Genomic DNA, 18814 nt, shown 5'->3' with positions numbered 1-18814 from the left:
AAGATCCTACTAAACCATCCTCTAAACTGCCAGGGGAGAAATGAATTTGAAACTGGGTCCCTCTCCTAATCCGAGATCCACTGCATCACACTGACTCTCAATTGTGTCCTAAGCATTAAACAGGAAGCAAAAGACGCTTAATAGAATGGGATTGGCTCAGCCAGTAGATGGCAAGAAAGCAATGCTTTTACTTCACTGCAACACTATCTAGGTGCGCATTTATTTATGTGTTACATTTATACCCAACATTTCATTCAGGAGCTCCAGATGGCACACCAAATTTTCCCTTTCCCCACTTTTCTTACAACAATAGCCCTGTGGGGTAGGTTGAGTTCAAAGAGAGGAACCACTGCAAAATGCCCTTGAGAACTTTTGTGTTGGCTATAGTCTGGAATGTGGACCTCCTTGCTCCTGGCCCAACATTTAACCCCCATACCAAGCTTGTTCACGATTCATGACAGAACAAACCGGGGTGTGTAAATGTGTGTGTGCGTGTGTTCCTCTTTTTCAAGGCAGAGTTCCTCTGTAGACCAATCTTGCTACCAACCCCCTGTAAGAAGTCACACCAATAGAATGCCTGTCTGACACATACTTGCTCAGCCCTTGAGCCCCAACAAGGCAGAAAGGAAGAGATGGCAATTCAAGAAGTTCAAGAAGTTCAAGAAGGGATTTCATCAGGCCTCTTGGATAGGAGGGAGGGATCGAGGGGAACAGCCGTAGCCTTCGTCCTGGACGGGCACTAGGGCAAAGGGTTAAGGGCCAGGACTGGGACAGCCGCTCTTGTCTTGCGAACGGTGCCTCCTTTACATTCACGTGAAGATGGAGAGGGGGCGTCGCTCTCGCCCCGCCCTGCGCCGGTTGGCTTGGCGAGAGATCGGAGCCTTGCCCCGGGCCCCCTCCGCCTTTCCCATGCCCATAAATAGCCCAGCAGCAGCGAGAGAAGCAGCAGAAGCGGTGAGGGGGACGGCGCGGCCCCCGGTTGCTCTTGCCGTCCAGTGAGGTTCGCTCGTCTTCATCATGTACTCCAACAGAATCGAGCTGCCCCGGCGCGGTCGGTCCTTCGACTCCGGGAGCTCCAACTTGGATGAGAATCAGCTCAGCGATCTTTTATCTCCCCCGGTTCTGAATGGGGTAAGTCCTTCTCCTTCTCCGTTTGGAAAGCGGTTTTCCTCTTCTTCTTCTTCTTCTTCTTCTTCTTCTTCTTCTTCTTCTTCTTCTTCTTCTTCTTCTTCTTCTTCTTCTTCTTCTTCTTCTTCTTCTTCTTCTTCTTCTTCTTCTTCTTCTTCTTCTTCTTCTTCTTCTTCTTCTTCTTCTTCTTCTTCTTCTTCTTCTTCTTCTTCTCCTCCTCCTCCTCCTCCTCCTCCTCCTCCTCCTCCTCCTCCTCCTCCTCCTCCTTTCTGGCTCTTTGGTTTTCTTTTCTTCGTTGTCGTTTTCCTTTGAAGATGTTTGGCTTCTCATCCGAGAAGCTGAAGAGCTGAAGAAGCTTCTTGGATGAGAAGCCAAACGTCTTCAAAGAAAAAAAAAAAAACCCCAAAACCCAGAAAGTGCAGTTGCCTCTTAAAAAAACAACCCTGACCTGGATGACTGAGAATCTCCACTGACACTTTTCTTCTTTGGTTCTTTTCTTCCTCTTCTTCCCCTTCTCCAAATAAGGGGTTGCTAGAACAAAAAAACAAAAAAAGAAGACTTAGACTTAGACTTGCTTTGGAATGCCACACTTTAAAGAATTTCACACTCTCCCTTCCTTTGTAAGTGACCATTTTCTGTTTCCTACTGTTCCCCTGAACGTTTTGCACACCTGACGATGCTGTTGCTTGGTGCTTTTTCTGCATCTGTGCTTCAGAAGAGAAATGCATTGGGATTTGACGAGCTTTTGGGGGCCTTCAGTTCTACATCTGTCCATATTATAGAAGAGCATGGTGAGTGCCTCTGCACCAGAGTCGGTCGGTTCTTTGCAGGAACTCCTGTTAAAGTTGGTTGTCTGGTTGAACCGAACAGGAGATTTGTGGGGAGAAGAGGAAGAGGAACGAGCCTCCCTTGTGAATTGGCAATTCTTATAACGGTTAAAAAAAAAAATGTGGCGAGGACTGTTCAAAATTACTCAGATAAAGATCTGTATTGGGTATGGAACCTGGTATTTCTGTTTTATAGCCCCGCTGTTAAAAAATGCACAATGCAATTGAACTTGAATGAAATAATTGGAGAATTGGCAGACTTTTATTTAAGTACGGTTGTTCTCTCCCATTGCCTGTTTCCTAGCTTGGCTCTTTTAGCATACCTTGGGAAAAGTTGCATGTACTTTTTTTGTCTTGCATCCTTCAGTGGGAAATAAACAGTGAGACAGACCTAGGTCTCTTAATTTTGCACAAATTCTAGGTAACCAGAATAATTTCCTATCCCAATGCTCTTTGGGAAGGGATTGACTGACCATAAACTATAGGAAGAAGTTGGATACTGCCAACAGGCTATTTAACCCAGCACTCTTTTTGAAGCGGCCACCCAGAAACCAGCAGCCAACTAGAAAAGTAGGCTGTCCACCTGGTATTCTTTGCTCTATGTTGTGGTAGCCATTCTGTGCATTAAGGTCAACAACTGCATTTGTGTTGGTCCTCTTATATTGTTCGTTTATAGCAGCCCAGTAAATTAGAAAGGCTTCTTTGCATAGTGATTCATGAACATGCTTATGTTGTAGACTGTTTTTTAAAAAAGACTGCTGAGTGTAGTCTTTAACTTAGATTCGATATACTGCTTGGCTACCTATTTGGTATGTAGCCAAGGAGTATATCTTTTTTTGGCAGTACAGTTTCTGCTGCTCCTGTTCATATTTTAGTAATACTAAATGTTAAATAGTGCACACATTCCCATGACCTTCTCGATTGGTCCACCTACCTCTTTTCTATCAAATATGAAGTATATTCATGAGCATCAATGTATATTAACTGTCAACAAGTGGTGGCAAGAAAATCCAGCTTGGAAAATGAAGGCTGCATTTTTGGCAGACAAGATTTTGATTCCTAGAACTGTGCCTTTTTCTACAATGATATATGCATCAAGGTTCACTGCTACAGCATTTTTCCCCCAGGGCATTTTTTAGCTTTAGCCTATGGGTCTTCAATTCCTGATTTATCATATTTCTTATATTTTTCTACTTTTGGGATTTAAAGATGTACACTAAAAAAAACCATAGAAAATTATTCTAAGCATCCTTTGAAAATTACATGTAGATATTATAATGCCAATATTGATCTTAAAGTAAAAAGTAAATGGAATAAAGTATGGCTGGCTGAGGAATTCTGGGAGCTGAAGTCCATCCATCGTAAAGTTGTTAAGAAACTCTATGACTTTATGCTCTATGACTTGCATTTCTGAGTAATAAAGTTGAAGAATTACAGTGTAGCACTGGTAGAATTAGGCAAAAGCTTCCAGACTCCAGAGAGTATAGTTTTTTCACAATAAACATATATGGCTGGTAATACTTGATAGGCACCTGTATTTGAAAAATGCTGTGAATACTGTGAGAAACCGAAAAGCTCAGCATAACACAGAGATTCATATAAGTGAATGGCCAGACATAAAATATTTTTTTCCAATGGTGTAGAAAAATTATAAAATTTAACTCAGTTGGAAAAAAAAAATCTTCAGTATTCCATGCCTAGAAATTCAGCAACCAAAATCTAATTCCTTCATTTTCCTTCCCCTCCCACAATTTCTCTTTCGGTTGAGATGAATTGTTTAGGTGGTAAGTTTGACAGAATGCACTCTCTTATAATTAGTGTTGGGGGACTTTGTGGTCGAAAAGTGAGATAACAATTCTTCAAACAAATAAATTCAAATTTTGCATTCATTATCTTTTTTTCTGCGCTCATGATCAAGTAACAAAATGCTTCTAGCAATTATGGAACTGTTTCTTTCCTTCGGATTGTGAAAGAATTAGGAAACGAGAGGGGCCTGGATGCGGAAAGCAAAGAAAGGAAGGGCATAGATAGAAGTGCCTTGGTGCTATAGGACCGATAACAGAGGATAGAGTGAACGTAATAGCACCATACCGGAAGTTTTGACTTGTTCATAAGGAGAGCTCTTCTGGGCTTCCCTCTGGCCTTGAATGTTGCCATTCAGCCTCCCCAGCCTAGTGTGCCATCCAAATGAACCTGACTGATCTTCCCTCAGGTGTCATGGTTATTGGTCATAGTGTTGACCAATAATGGTTAATTGAAAAATAATGGAATTTCTACTGGAGGCTCAGACCTCAAGTTGGATGAACTATTAGAAAGAATTCCAACTCTTTTTTTAAGCAAATATATTGCTGGGAATTGATGATGATGAAGTTTGAAGATTTTCTTGTGAGAACTTACTCTGCTTTCTTAGGTACTAGAATTTATAAACTGTTTTGCATCAAACTGGTTGCTTTTACAGAACAGCAATAGATTTTGTTGATTTTTAAGGTGGCTTAGATTGCTAGGTTTTTTTTCCTAGTTAGATTCTCCCTTTCCCGCTTCCACATATAGCATTTAGAAGAGAATAAGGTAGAATAAGCTTAAAAACTTGGAATCAGTGAAGGATGCTTTGGGTTGTTTTGTTTTGTATACTGTTGGATAGGCTCCTAATTTTTATCATAAGCCTATCCAACAGGATACAAAAGGAAAACAACCCAAAGCATCCCTCATAGTCCCAGCAATCAGAAAATGAAACGAACGCTTTGATCATGGTATAATTTTAAATCATTTTGATAAAGAAAATTTTAATAGCTAATGAGACTACAGGAGATTTCCCGGAGAAATTTCATTTTCATAGGATTGGTCTGCACTTTCTTCAGGCACTTTATTTCATGCTGTACAGATTTACTTCTCAAACGTTGTAGAGAATTAACTCTACAGTTTGGTGTGATTTAAAGAATTTTGGCAAGAGATTGTGAATTTTTAGTTTTGGAATTAAAACTTGTATACAGACAACTGGTTTTAAACAAACAGAAATATTTGGCTTGAATTAGGGAAGCTCAGACAACTATTACCATTATCTTATACCATAAGCTATTAATATTTACATTTTAGTTTTCCTTGTAAATTGTTTTTTGCATTGAAAAGTGATCTAAATATGTGGAAAATATATTCAAACAATTGTACAAGTTCCTAGAGTGAGAAGGAACATCTCTGCCAAAGGGATCTTGCATTGCACCAGGAAGCAAAGCAAAACTCAAAGAAAGACTAATAGATTTATGCTAATAGAGTGGACTTTTTCATCTATTTATTTATTTTATTGATCAAATTTCTACACAATGCATCACACTTGTGTACGTCTGGGTGGTACCTGTCTTCTCACAATCTCAGTCTTTAATCATTGCTGGAGGCTTCAACAGGTCTTGTTTGCTAGTTTATCTTTCAGAGTTATTGACAAAGAAAGCAACTTTTCCTTAAACTGAGCTAGGTTCCTGGTGTCCATGTAGACACATTCATAGAATTTCATCAGCAACATTATGGAAGTGGTTTGCTGTTGCCATCTTCTGTGATTTATTTTTTTGACTTCCCAGTTTAGTCTATAGCTTGAGATTCCCTGGGGGTCTCCCCTCCAAGAATTAACCAGATCCAATCCAGATTAGGTTTTCTGAGACCTGCTAAAGTTACCTTAGGAAGTTTTAATCCTGCAGAATCATATGTGAATTTATGCTTACTAAAATCAAGATTAAGTGCATCGAATGTGTTATGTTTGGGTATTCAATTTTTTTTTAAAAAAATCCAAAAATAGGATTCTGTATAATTGGTTTTAAATATTAAATAAAATGTGCAAAACTTTTAAAATTGTTTAAACCTTTAAAAATTTTACTACATGCAGCCATGATATGCCTTGAAATTTGAAGCAAGTATGAAATGCATTTGAGCATTGAAGTGCCATCTCTGCATCTATTATTGCTTTGGTGTATCTGTGGGATTACTTCAAAATACTGTCAGTTCAAAAGCAATGACAAAGCTATGATCATAACGGTCCTTAATTGAATGAGGCATGCTCCAAGGAAATCAAGAGGGACCGTTTATAAATTGTGAACCAAAAGTAATTCTTTTCCAAGAAATGTTCTCAGACCTAAAGCTTAGCAAGATTTATTGAAGAGACATGACTACAAGAATTATGGCCATTGGATTACTTTCCATCTTAAAAAAAACCACCATTGACAGATATCATTGGATTCAACCAGTGGAAAATACTTATCCTTGAAATAATAGAGCATTGCCCAAATTTGATGACATTCTAAGTAATAAAAAAAAATAGACTTGACTTATTTAACACTGATGGCCACAAAATTTCATTTTAGATCTTCAAACCAAACTATGCTACAAATGAAGACAATAAAGAGAACAAGGCCAATTCATCTGAACGGAGTAGAGCTGCTATTATTTTCTCTTTAAAGAATGAAGTTGGAGGACTTGTCAAAGCCCTAAAACTCTTTCAGGTAAGCTGTTGCTCTTACCTACAGTTGAACGAATAAATATATTGTGTGGGCATTTCCAGTAGATAGGAACAACCTTGAGAATGCCATAACACACTCTCCATTTTGCTTTGTTCCTTAAATATTCCAGCTGGTTAAGTACCATTCCATATCATAAACAGCCTGCTTACTGATGAATGAGATACCAGAGTCTTATCTAAAGGGCTAGTCCACAAGAATTTCCTAAAAATTTGAGCAATGGAGATCAGAATAAAAACTGTGTGTGTATCAATCCTATTGGAAAAATGGCACAGCAGAACAAGTCTACCAAAATGTTCCATGGTCTCCTTATATGATGCTTCACACCACCAGCTGATCACACAAAACATTCTGAAATTCTCTGCTGTAGAACACAACAACCGGTATTATACTAGGAATCCAATCTGACTCAAGGATGGAAAAAAGAGAATTAACTTTTGTGGAGATGATCCTAGGTTTTTGTTTTTTGGTCACAGTTCAGTTTCCTACACTTTTTACTATAATTTTCATTGGGAGCAGAATTTGCCAGTGTAAAATGGAAAAGTGATCAGCTGTAAACATGGATGTCCACAGACTTCTGTTATTGTTAAAATAATGAATGCAGCATCATGCCATAAAGTGATGTCATTAAATAGGTTCACAGAGGCACACTTGCATTGGGATAGTGCAATGCCCCTTTCATGGGACAGACTGATTTGACTCCTCCCCATCCTCTCACTGCCTCTGGCTATAAAACTAAAAATTTGTATTTTATGCAAACTTTCTCCATTTCACTTCTACAAGAAGTAGACTGGAAGTTTACTCTTCTAACTGGAAATAAATCACAATTCCTTGTTGCAAAAACATAAAGCAATGACTTTTTAAAGATATATAATTAGTAAATTCAAGCATATCAAATCTAGTTTGGATCACAGCTTTTCCAAAAAATAGAAATGGTATTTCTCTTTCTGGGTTTGATGATTGTGCTGAAGAGGAGGAGAAAGGAGATAGAAAGGGTGAAAGGATGTATTTGTTATGACTTAGTCATATAATGGGAACTAGGAACTAGGAAGAACAGAAGGCTGAACATGAGTATGTTTAATATAAATAGTATTGACCATAACTTTAACTTCATTATGAATTAATTCAAAGTATAAATTTAATTGTGTAAATCTTGACTAAATGAATGTTAAAGAAAGACTGTACCTAGATTTTTGTTCTCAGATGATATTCATGATCCCACTATAATATCTTATTGTTCAGGAAAAACATGTGAATTTGGTGCACATTGAATCTCGTAAATCCAGAAGACGAAATTCAGAATTTGAGATCTTTATTGATTGTGATAGCAACAGGGAACAGCTAGATGAAATCTTCCATCTCCTGAAATCCCATGTCAATTTTCTGACTGTGAACCCAATCAACAACCTACAGGAAGAAGGTAAGAAGGAGGAAAAGAAGAAAGTGATTTATTAAAATTGCATGTGTATTATAAAGATGTCTTGCTACTCCAAGGCTTATTGAACGAAATTTAAAAATACAGTTGATTTTGTCTCTCTGTTTTAAGCTTTTACTGATAAATGATAAATAAATTCAACAAAAGTAAGCTTTTCTGCAACTGGAACTCATTTTCAGATTTCTGCCTTTTGGGACAATGAAGAACAATTCTTGACTAGCAATTCTGTTAGTAAATAATTATTTTGTTAACTTTGGAATTATATATTTATTTAAAGTATTTCTATCCTCCATTTCATTTCAAAAAAATTTCAAGAGCATTTTAATATTGGTGTCGCTTTGCACATGCTTGACTTCAATGAGAACTGCAGTTATGATGCTAATTTAATGCAAGCATCTCCCCTTATTTTTAATATAGCTATCCTGTTTCATTGTAAATACCAGAGCAGGAAGCGTTTTGTGCTGTGCATATATATGATAAGAAGTTGCCTTCAATTTTGCCATTTACTTAACAACTAGATTCCACTTTGAACTGTCATGAGGCTAGTTTCCTTTTCCAACCAGCCTAATTTTTATTAATAACTCTGTATTTTCTCCATTTCCTAGATATGGAAAATATACCCTGGTTTCCTAAGAAGATCTCAGATTTGGATAAATGTGCAAACCGTGTCCTGATGTATGGATCGGATCTGGATGCAGACCATCCAGTGAGTAGATTTGTAACAGCCTTTGCCTATGTATATTTTGGTTCTTTTCTGAAGAAAAGCTGCTTTAATCATTGGAAATCTAACTCCCAATCTTGAATATATTTTTTTCTAATTTCCATTCCATTGTCAAATTTTGTTTTATATACAGTATTAAAGACACTAAAATATGTAGAATTTAGATAAAGCTGGGAACTCTGAAGCTGTGTGAGATTCAGGAAAACTGGAGTGGAGGGGGAGGAGTCATCCATTTTTAACTTTTTGATGCCATGTAAGGTTTCATGTGCTTCCGTTTCCTCAAATATGGTCTTGCAAGTTCAAAAAAATGCTTGCTTGGTGATGGTTGAAATGCCTCAAAAGAAGAAGAAAGATGTTGAATCGAGAGAAAAATGCCAGAAAGTTATATCACTTGTGGCTGAAGTTGGTAGCTCTGGTAGAAGATTTTTATTTATTTTATTATTATTTATTTAGTTTGTCAAACATGTACGAGATAACAGGTATAAGTATGAACATGGACATGAACGAAGGAAATGAGTACAAATAAATGGGGACAGTAGGACAGGGACGGTAGGCACGCTGGTGCGCTTATGCACGCTCCCTTACAGACCTCTTAGGAATGGTGTGAAGTCCATGGTAGACAGATTGAAGCTATGGGGGTTTGAGGCAGGGGTGGGTTCTAATTTTTTTTACTACCGGTTCTGTGGGCGTGGCTTATTTTGTGGGAGTGGCTTGATGGTTATGTGACAATTCTTTAGGATTTAGCAGAGGTACCGGTCTACCAGGCTTTTAACTACTTGCAGAGCTATACCAGTCTACTCATTTATTTTTGGAGGCACCGGTCTACCCATTTGTTTTTGGAGGCACCGGTCTACTCATTCGTTTTTGGAGGCACCGGTCTACCACCACACTGTCTTTTAACACTGATCAGCTGTGAAGCCCCGTGGCAAGAGTTTAAACAGTTTTTTTCCTTCTAGCCGATCAGCTGGGACTCGGGAGGCAGCAATAGATTGGGGGTGGGGCCAAATAAAAGGTAAGAATAACGTGGGGGGGCCAGGGGGGGCACGAGGGCCCAGCTCCCAAACAAAGAGAACCGGTTCGGTGATGTCATATCGTCACCGCTACCGGCTCAGCCGAACCGGGCTGAACCGGGAGGAACCCACCACTGGTTTGAGGATGTAACAATAGAGTCAGGGAGAGCATTCCAGGCATTGACCACTCTATTGCTGAAGTCGTATTTTCTGCAACTGAGTTTGGAGCAATTTATTTTGAGTTTGTATCTATTATTTGCCCATGTATTATTGTGGTTGAAGCTGAAGTAGTCGTTGACAGGTAGGACGTTGTAGCAGATAGTTTTGTGTACTATGCTTAGGTCAGACCATAAGCAGCGAAGTTCAAGGTTATCCAAGGCCATGTTGCTTTCTTTTGGCAGTTCCTTTTATTTATTTTGAGTGATGTGTGTGCAGTATGTTGGAATATGAGGTCTATATCAGCCTTCCATCCTTCCGAGGTGGGTAAAATGAGGACGCAGATTGTTGGGGGCAATATGCTGACTTTGTAAAGTGCTTAGAGAAGGCTGTAAAGCACTGTGAAGCGGTATAGAAGTCTAAGTGCTATTGCTATATAATATTGTATTGGACAGTTTGTCCCTGCTATTAACTGCAGGAATGTATGTAAATCAGTATTCCCTGCTCTGATACTCTCCAGATATATAGGACTACAACTCCCATTATATCCAGGCAGCCTGATCAAAGGCTGAGTAGTTATGGGGAGGTGGAATTGTAATATCATATATCTAGAAGTTACCAGATTGAAGACTGAGGTAAATACTGGTAAGTATATTAAAAAAAGAAAGATAATAGGTTTCTGGTTTGCATATATTTACCTCATAAAATGTTCTCAAATTTTCTTTCTCTGGCTCATGTCCAGCTGATTGAGAGAACTAAGACATTTTAATCTTAATAATGAGGAAATTATTTTTTTTTTTGCACTAGGGTTTCAAAGACAATGTTTATCGCAAAAGACGGAAGTATTTTGCTGACTTGGCTATGAATTACAAACAGTATGTATCAGTGTGTACTAAATGCTATTACTGTGATGATATTAAAACAACTGACAGATAAAAAGCACTGAAGACATTTAGAAATATCTACTGAAAGGATATTCCATAAAACAGAAAGTACAGGCAGCATTCCTTGGTGTTCCAAAATCCACACTAGATTTGTACAAAGTAAAATTAAGTCGTTCCTGTGAAGTTAATTAGTTGGGCTTCTACATCTCACAAAGTGGCTTTATTCCTGTAGTGACCATATTTAAAAATAAAGGTTAAATTTGAAAAAGGGGGAACATTGAAAAAAGTTCATAAGGAAAAAATGTAATTGCTTGTTTATAACTTTGCATTACAAAGCAGAACCCAAGAAGTTTTTTTTTTTACAAAAACTTATCCTAGTAAAAATATCTAAAATCAAATTGTGTATTTAAAACTCTTTGCAGCTTTCACTGAATGTTTTAATGCTTCCAGATAAGTCTTGATTCATTTCCTGCCTTTGCTAATTGATAAAGCAACGTTGTCTTCCATGGGATTGAAGAAAGTGATAAAGAGTTTATGGGAACATTTATATCAGCTTCTTAAGGACACATTTGGCTGAAAGCAGCTAGGACAGGTGCTACATGTATGCTTGTACACACTCTGATCCCCCTTTCCTCTTTGAATGTAACTCAATGTCCAGCTACAGTAATATACACCAGATCTGTAAAAGCTCAGCTTCCATTTTCCAATTGGCTCAACCCAATTTGCAACCAATGGCCAGTATTGCAGAATAATAGAAAATATGCCATTATACAAAACATCATTGTTTTTCATATTGGACATATGTTAATGAAGTGAAAATTAATTTTTAAAATTCTTTCTGCAGTGGGGACCCAATTCCCAAAGTCAAATTCACAGAGGAGGAAATCAAGACTTGGGGCACTGTATTTCGGGAACTCAATAAACTGTATCCAACCCACGCGTGCAGAGAGTATTTGAAAAATCTGCCCTTGCTTTCAAAGTGCTGTGGGTATCGAGAAGATAACATACCTCAGTTAGAAGATGTGTCCCTTTTTCTGAAAGGTAAGGGTCAGATGCCTGTTCAGTGTTGAGCTCTTGCTGAAGCTGAGCTTCCATTACAGAAAGGGAGCAGCAAATTCTTTCCCCACTAAGGACCACATTTATTTGGAAAGTAATCTGGTGGTCTGCTTTGGAAACAGTTCTTCGTGCTCTGTCTAGATTACAGTAGGTTTCTGTTTGATGCATTTACCTTGATTGAGAATTCATGCTGAAGAGGCAATGGGGCTCTTTGTTGAGGTAAAGAGATTGAGGTAAAGTTGAAGCTTTTTGCCCTGATAAGCTGCTTCGTATCCCTTAGGAACATCCTTCAATGCCTGCAAAAAAACCCAAACTCAACCCAACCCAAACCAGGAAGGGCAACCTGAGGTGTTGCATCTGTAAATTCTGGATAGGTGGTGTTGAAGAGCAGAGTGGGAGAATCACTCACTGCTTTAGAAACTGAATCAAGTAGGTGCTTCTCTGGAGCTAAGCGCCTTTGCAATCCTGCATATAGTAATGGTGTTAAAAGTTCTCAGAGGATTGTCGTGTGCATTGGGTAGGATGAATGCTGAAAAGAGTCTGGAATCCATTTACCAAAAGGCAATAATTAGGACAGTAACTGCTATGCAGTGTCACTTCACTATCAAATGGCATTGCCTGTCAAGTTGCTTTTAAGAATAAATTGTTAATAGTCTAAATAAATTAAGGCAGTCCTGGTGATAAATAACTGCAGCAGAAGTCCATTTGAGGATTCTGTCCCATAGCAAGCACTATATGATGTGTGCAGTGTATGTGTACAAGCTGTTTTCTATATCAGTTCTAACCTGGGAAATCCACTTTCTACTATACAGATAATTCTCAACTTATGACCACACCTGAGCCCAAAATTTCCATTACTAAGCAAGACAGTTGTTAAGCCAGTTTTGCCCATTTTGCCATCTTTGACACATGCAGCCTAATGTCAAAAGAAGTCAAGATGGCTTATCATTGCTTTGATTTTTTATCATATTATTAATAGTGCTTTTGTTTTGGGCATACCTCAGTTTCTCCAGCTTCTTGCTCAGATATACATTCTTATAATCCTAATTAGGCCTGTTTATCAAATCTGTTGTAGAAAATTGCTATCACCACTTCTCCTCCTGTTGTGATATTCATTTTCAAGATTGTATTGAGAAATATATAAAAGACTGTTTTGATCAAAGAAAAAAAAATACAAATACTTTTATTTCTACTTGGAAACCGCTTCTGGACTTTGTGCTTGAGGTGAAAAAAAATGAAACTTTGTTTTTGGGTTTTACTGATTAGATAGATTTGTTGTTATAGAAATGGCTACTTTATACTATTCTGTAAAAGTAAAAAGTTGAGGTTTGACGTTAATATCTTATTTTACTGCAACAAAGAGAGTTGGAAGTCAATGCTTTTTTTTTCTTTTTCCCCTTTTCTCTCCCTCACTTTTCCCTTCCCTATTTTTCCAACTATTTACTTTTGTATTTTCTTTGTATGCTATATTATAAACTAATAAAACTATTTATGAGAAATATATAAAAGCCATTTATGAACTATTCCTTGGTTTTACAGAGCGCACTGGATTTACCATCCGCCCTGTTGCTGGATATCTGTCGCCCAGGGATTTCTTGGCAGGTTTAGCGTTCAGAGTATTTCACTGCACTCAATATGTTCGGCACAGTTCAGATCCCCTTTATACACCAGAACCGTAAGTGGGGATTGTAATACATTGATTCTGATTATATGTCAGCCCTTAATGGTAGAGCAGATCTGGAAATAGGCAGTGCAAAAAATATTAGCTTCTTAACAGAATTTCTCTTTCCTCCCCCACTTATACCAAAGAGAGTCAAGGTGGTACAATCTTGAGTTTCTTTCTCATGCTAAGAAAGATTAAAGTGGATTAATCTCTTTATTAATGGTTGTCTATTTTCTTCAAGGCCACCTCTCTACATAATAAGCTTCTTCATGTGTATTCAGTTTGGAACCTGAGTGTTACAAATTATTATTATTTTATCATATTGCAAATTCTTGCACTGGATTATGTCTAGCTGAGACATCTAGTACTGGGACAGATTTCTTTCTTTAGAATAGTTTTGGGAGAGGGAAGATGGCAAACCTGAGAAGTTACTTTTTTTGACAAACTATTATTATGCTAACTGTGTTAATGTGAGATGGTTTACACCCAGCAATTGCAAAATATTGCAAGTTTTAGTATCACCTTGTTTTCTCTGTTTTCCAGGGATACTTGTCACGAGCTTTTGGGCCATGTCCCTCTTCTGGCTGAGCCCAGTTTTGCTCAGTTCTCACAGGAAATTGGATTGGTATCACTTGGAGCCTCAGATGAAGCTGTTCAAAAACTGGCCACTGTAAGTAGAAAATCCTGCCCAGTTCCAGTTGTATGTCAGTGTTTCTATCTACATATCCCTCTTAGCTATCTCAGACATTTTAAAAGGGGGTATCTTTTTAAGTTGGAATATGGCCACTCTTGGTTATCTGAGCATTGCTGGTCATCTGACTCCAAATCAATGGAGTGTTTATTCCAGAGTAATTGCAGATTGGCTTATGTGAACAGCCTGAGCTCAATAAACTGCTGCAAATATTTTTCTTTTCATGCAAATCACAAAATGGCTCCTTCCAAAGAGGTAGATTTGTTCATTCAGCAGTGCTTTAAAAGTACCTAAAGCCTCAAGATGTCCTCATGTACCATTTTTGCTTTCCATTTTACAAAAAAACATTTATCAAATGCAGTTCTGCTAAGTTTATTTCTGATCATTCATTATAAATTTGCCAGATATGGAAGATTGCTGGAATCTGCGTTGTGAGCTGCAGAACATAAATAAATCTGCCTTTTAAATTAACTGTTTAATTTAAATAGTACTGAAATGATACTCTGCCATTCCTTCAGGAGCTCAACACAGAATACAAAATGGTCTCTCATTCAATTCCACTCCCCCAAATGAAACTGTGAAATAAATGTAAGAAAGTGACTGATCCCAAGAGTGGCAGATGATGATCCTGAACCTGGGTCATCTTGGTCCTCATTCAACATCTTACCATAGTACCATGCCTTTAATAACAGTACATGAACTGGGAAATGAGGCAGCAGTACTTGCCTTCTGGGATAACAGAAATTCCACTATTTTTTTCTCCAAACGGAACACTGCATTTTCAAAAAGTTGACTGCAGTCTGGAAGCTTTATGCTTTTGGAAAAAAAGAACTGTTGAGTTGCTTTGCTTTCGTGTGGGGCTAAGAAAGATACAGTAAGATGACTGCCATAGGAAAAATTCTGAAGGGATCTTCTATTTTTCATTCATGCAAGGGAACCTAACTCTTCAGTGATACACTGCTACTATTTCTCAGAGCGGTTTCCACATTTTTGTAAGTCTGAGATCATCTAATCATCTTGGTCACGTTGACTAAGGTATTGTCACTGAAGGCTGGGCCCACAGCACGTTCTAGTTTAAAATGTTTTTGACTAGAATTTGGCTTAGTTAGTTATGCAAGTTCAGACAATCTTGGTTTAGTATTGTTCAATTAGCCATAAGATGGTGTGTTGCATGGACACAGCTGATATATCTGGAAATATTGGAGAAATGGCTTTTACTTTCCGCCAACAAAAGACCATGCGGAAACTCTGTTTATGCTTTATTCACTGTGTGCATCTCTATTAGAGAGCTGCAACTTCTTCTCATTTAACTTTCTTCCTTCTCAGTGCTACTTTTTCACAGTGGAGTTTGGTTTATGCAAACAAGAAGGGCAACTGAGGGTCTATGGAGCTGGTTTGCTCTCTTCTATTAGTGAATTGAAGGTAAGCCCCCAAATCACCTTCAAAATACTGCCTTTAATTTAGTGTAATAGTTTTACAACTGTACACTCAGGTGGAACTTTTATTTATTTCATTTAGCTTCATTGTTCTTCTGCTTTAGACTTTCACCTAAATGGCTGTTGATGCCCCAAACAGCTTCAAGGAAATCTGTCATTGGTTATTTTCTCAGTGAAGGATATAATATGGTGTTTGATTGTGTGTTATAAAGTTAATGTCAACTCTTTGTGACCACAAGTCTCATGAAATAGAGCCAAGGGTCACGTTGGAGATGACCAGGCTGAGCCTAAGGGAGGGGTCAAGTGTGTCATCAGTTTATGCCCATCACAGATCTACGTCCAGCCCTCTTTGAATTCTATTGACCCTTATCTACCGCCAATTTGCCTCGACCATTAGTAGTTCTGATTCTTGTAATGAGCTAGCATGGGATAAATTTGTACTCATTTGAACAGTCTTGGGTTCCTGATTTCTTGCACTAGACAGATCACTGAATACAATATTCATGAGTTCCAGTGTTATATGTCCAACATAGCATTTTATCCAATAAAATATTGTTTATTTAGAGCAAATTTGGCAGAAGGAAGCTTGGCATTAACAAGAATCTAATGTACAGTATTGGTCAACTGATAGAATGGCAACTAGTGGTCCAGAAATATACAACCTAAAGTCCTCTGGGCAACATGAAGTCCTCAAAAATTTTCAGTGTGGCCCACAAAAATTCCCAAAATGTGTTACCAAAGAATCATCTTGAATGGGACAGATAGGGAGGAATTATGACAATCAGTAGAACTAACTCTATTTAATTGTAATTACATATAACTGAAATGAATATTAATTTTTATCTTAGCACCATTTACTAATTTGGGTGGCTCAGAGGTCAAGGGTGATTCTTGGTTTGAAAGTTGTGCACTTTATAGAATGAGACATATTCTTAAAAATTACAGTAAGTAACAAAAATAAAAACAAACAAAACTCATTGAAAGTTAAAATTCATGTAGAATGTCACGAGCTATCTCTATAGGTTCTTCAGTATTGATGTGTCTATAATATGCACATTTCAATATTTTCTATTTTGGTGTTTCTGATAACCAGCATGCACTCTCCGGAAATGCCAAAGTCAAGCCTTTTGAACCTAGTGTCACCTGCAAGCAAGAATGCATGATTACTACTTTCCAGGAAGTTTACTTTATTTCTGAAAGCTTTGAAGATGCAAAAGAAAAGATGAGGTAATTTAGAGTTTGCCACTGGGAAACTGAAAGCTGGCAGAATGAAATACATCGAAATATAGTCCTAGTCCCACTCCCTGCCCTTGGAAAAAAATAACACCTTATCCCATTTAGGTTGGTGTTAGGTTACTAAAAAGCCTGATATTCAAAAGCACAATATAAATGCTACTTGTAATATAAATGCCAGTGCTGTCTTGTGGTTTGCCTTTTCTATTATATTTTGTATTATCAATGACAAACACAGCCACACTAAAAAAATGTCAAATATTTTAAATAATTACTTTCCTTTTTTCCAACAATTGCTCATAGAGAAGGGTAATTTGCAGTTTTACTGTGGTTTGTGGAATAAACTATATCTGGCTTCATCAAAGGACAAACTACAAGTCAAGCAAGCAAACAAAATTATGACTTATTTTACTGTGTGATCTCAGTTTATCTTCTGCATCCATTTAACTTCCTCATTTATATCTTTGTTTTTCTGAGTTAATTAATTTTGGGGCCTCTTCCTGCTGGATTATCTTCATTTTTTAGTTATTTCTCTGGGTTTATCTTTTTCCAAGTTAGGACAAATTTGTGGACTATTTCTCCCTTTTCCTGGGACACTATTTCTGCACTGGTCACAATAAAGCAGGAAAATGTTGACTATAGGTCCCATAATCCCTTGCCACTGGATCTATTGATTGGGGTTGAAAACATCTGGAGGCCATTAGTTTGTCTATTTCTGGTCCACAGTACAGCTGCCACGCTTTTTCCTCTTTAATGGCAATCATTCAATAGATTAGAAACAGTGGTAGAACAATTATTAAGCTATTTAAATGTTTATAATTGACTGAAACTGCCACTATGTAGACAATTAATTCTTTTTTTCTTTCCTTATCTTAACAGAGAGTTTGCAAAGACAATCAAACGCCCATTTGGAGTGAGTTACAATCCATATACCCAAAGCGTTCAGATCCTGAAAGATCCACGAAGTATTGCACATGTGGTGAATGAGCTACGGCATGAACTGGACATTGTCAGTGAGGCCCTCAGCAAGATGGACAAGTAACTGGGAGTCTAACCTGTCTAACAACCTTTCTGCATTCGGTAGCTGTGGATCCCCCCCACACATACACATTCTAGCAAGATAATACTGCTTTTGTGCTTCATGCAGAATGCTTCTTCCCAAAATGATCAATGAAAGGAAAATATTTTTGTTTTAATATAGTTTCTTGGAAGATTCATATCAATGTTTACATATCACTCTTCCCTCCTCTTTTCAGGCCCTTTCTCATTTATTTGAAAAGAAAGTAGAAATAATTTATCTAGAAAAATTGATAGAATATATTATGAAATGCTACATTTAAAGGCTAATGGTCCATATAGTCCACTGTTCTGTGCATCCAATGATAGCTAGTATTAGCTGTTATGGAAGGAGCAATAAAACCTTAAAACTATTTCAAGAAGCGTGTGTTCTGGTTTTTTTTAGTTGCCAAACCACAGCTATAACCATATACATATTTACCTAGCAGGAACATCAGTTGACTACAATGGGTATTATTGCATTCAATAATGTAATATTTCTTTCTAAGGATAACTAACTACAATATATTTGTTTCTGAGTAAGCACAGCATCTTCCATTTTTGCCTATTACATTTCTATATGAATAATATCAAATAGAATACAGCGCTTATAATTTGGGAAATTGTGATTGAATTTGAACATCATGCTAAGCCATAGTTTACTTAAACATGACTTGCTGAACCATCCACAATTGGTGGAATTTACATATCATGCTCTTCATCATGGTGCCAATGGGTAGCAGGTACCTAGGTACAAATTGGGTACCTAAGAACCTACTTTGTATGCCAGAATCTTGATCTTATTTTTTATTTTATGACTGAGCAAGCCATCATGCTAGCTATGTTGTGAATTGACAGGCGCTGCTTCCTAATTGCAGCTCTAGTGCCCACAACATGCTCCCAAATGTTAAAATGTGCTCACAAGTAAAAAAGTTGACTTATTCCAATATATTTTTATTTGGTTATCAAATTTAGTTGCAGATATAAAGGATGAAGATAGAAAGATGATATTACCTGCG

General features: G+C 37.5%; 1 protein-coding gene across 1 annotated transcript; it reads left to right on the top strand.

Annotated features, from left to right (window-relative positions):
* The first annotated feature begins 934 nt into the window (after window positions 1–934).
* Window positions 935–18169, top strand: TPH1 (tryptophan hydroxylase 1). The gene is made up of 11 exons (XM_034416948.3): window positions 935–1131; window positions 6302–6439; window positions 7697–7874; window positions 8495–8595; window positions 10584–10651; window positions 11505–11701; window positions 13256–13391; window positions 13923–14049; window positions 15397–15492; window positions 16600–16733; window positions 17619–18169. Exons 1-11 carry the CDS (start codon window positions 1018–1020, stop codon window positions 17779–17781), a joined length of 1452 nt encoding a protein of 483 aa, XP_034272839.2. The 5' UTR covers window positions 935–1017; the 3' UTR covers window positions 17782–18169.
* Window positions 18170–18814: the final 645 nt, after the last annotated feature.

Source organism: Pantherophis guttatus, chromosome 1, assembly GCF_059756535.1.
Source record: "Pantherophis guttatus breed Tessera chromosome 1, ASM5975653v1, whole genome shotgun sequence".
Lineage (NCBI taxonomy): Eukaryota > Metazoa > Chordata > Lepidosauria > Squamata > Colubridae > Pantherophis > Pantherophis guttatus.
This window is presented reverse-complemented; position numbering and strand designations above follow the sequence as displayed.

Coding starts and splice junctions, on each gene's coding strand:
- TPH1 (XM_034416948.3), top strand. CDS start 1,018: ATGTACTCCAACAGAATCGAGCTGCCCCGGCGCGGTCGGTCCTTCGAC. Junction 8,596..10,583: donor ATCTGGATGCAGACCATCCA/GTGAGTAGATTT, acceptor TTTTTGCACTAG/GGTTTCAAAGACAATGTTTA. Junction 11,702..13,255: donor TGTGTCCCTTTTTCTGAAAG/GTAAGGGTCAGA, acceptor TTGGTTTTACAG/AGCGCACTGGATTTACCATC.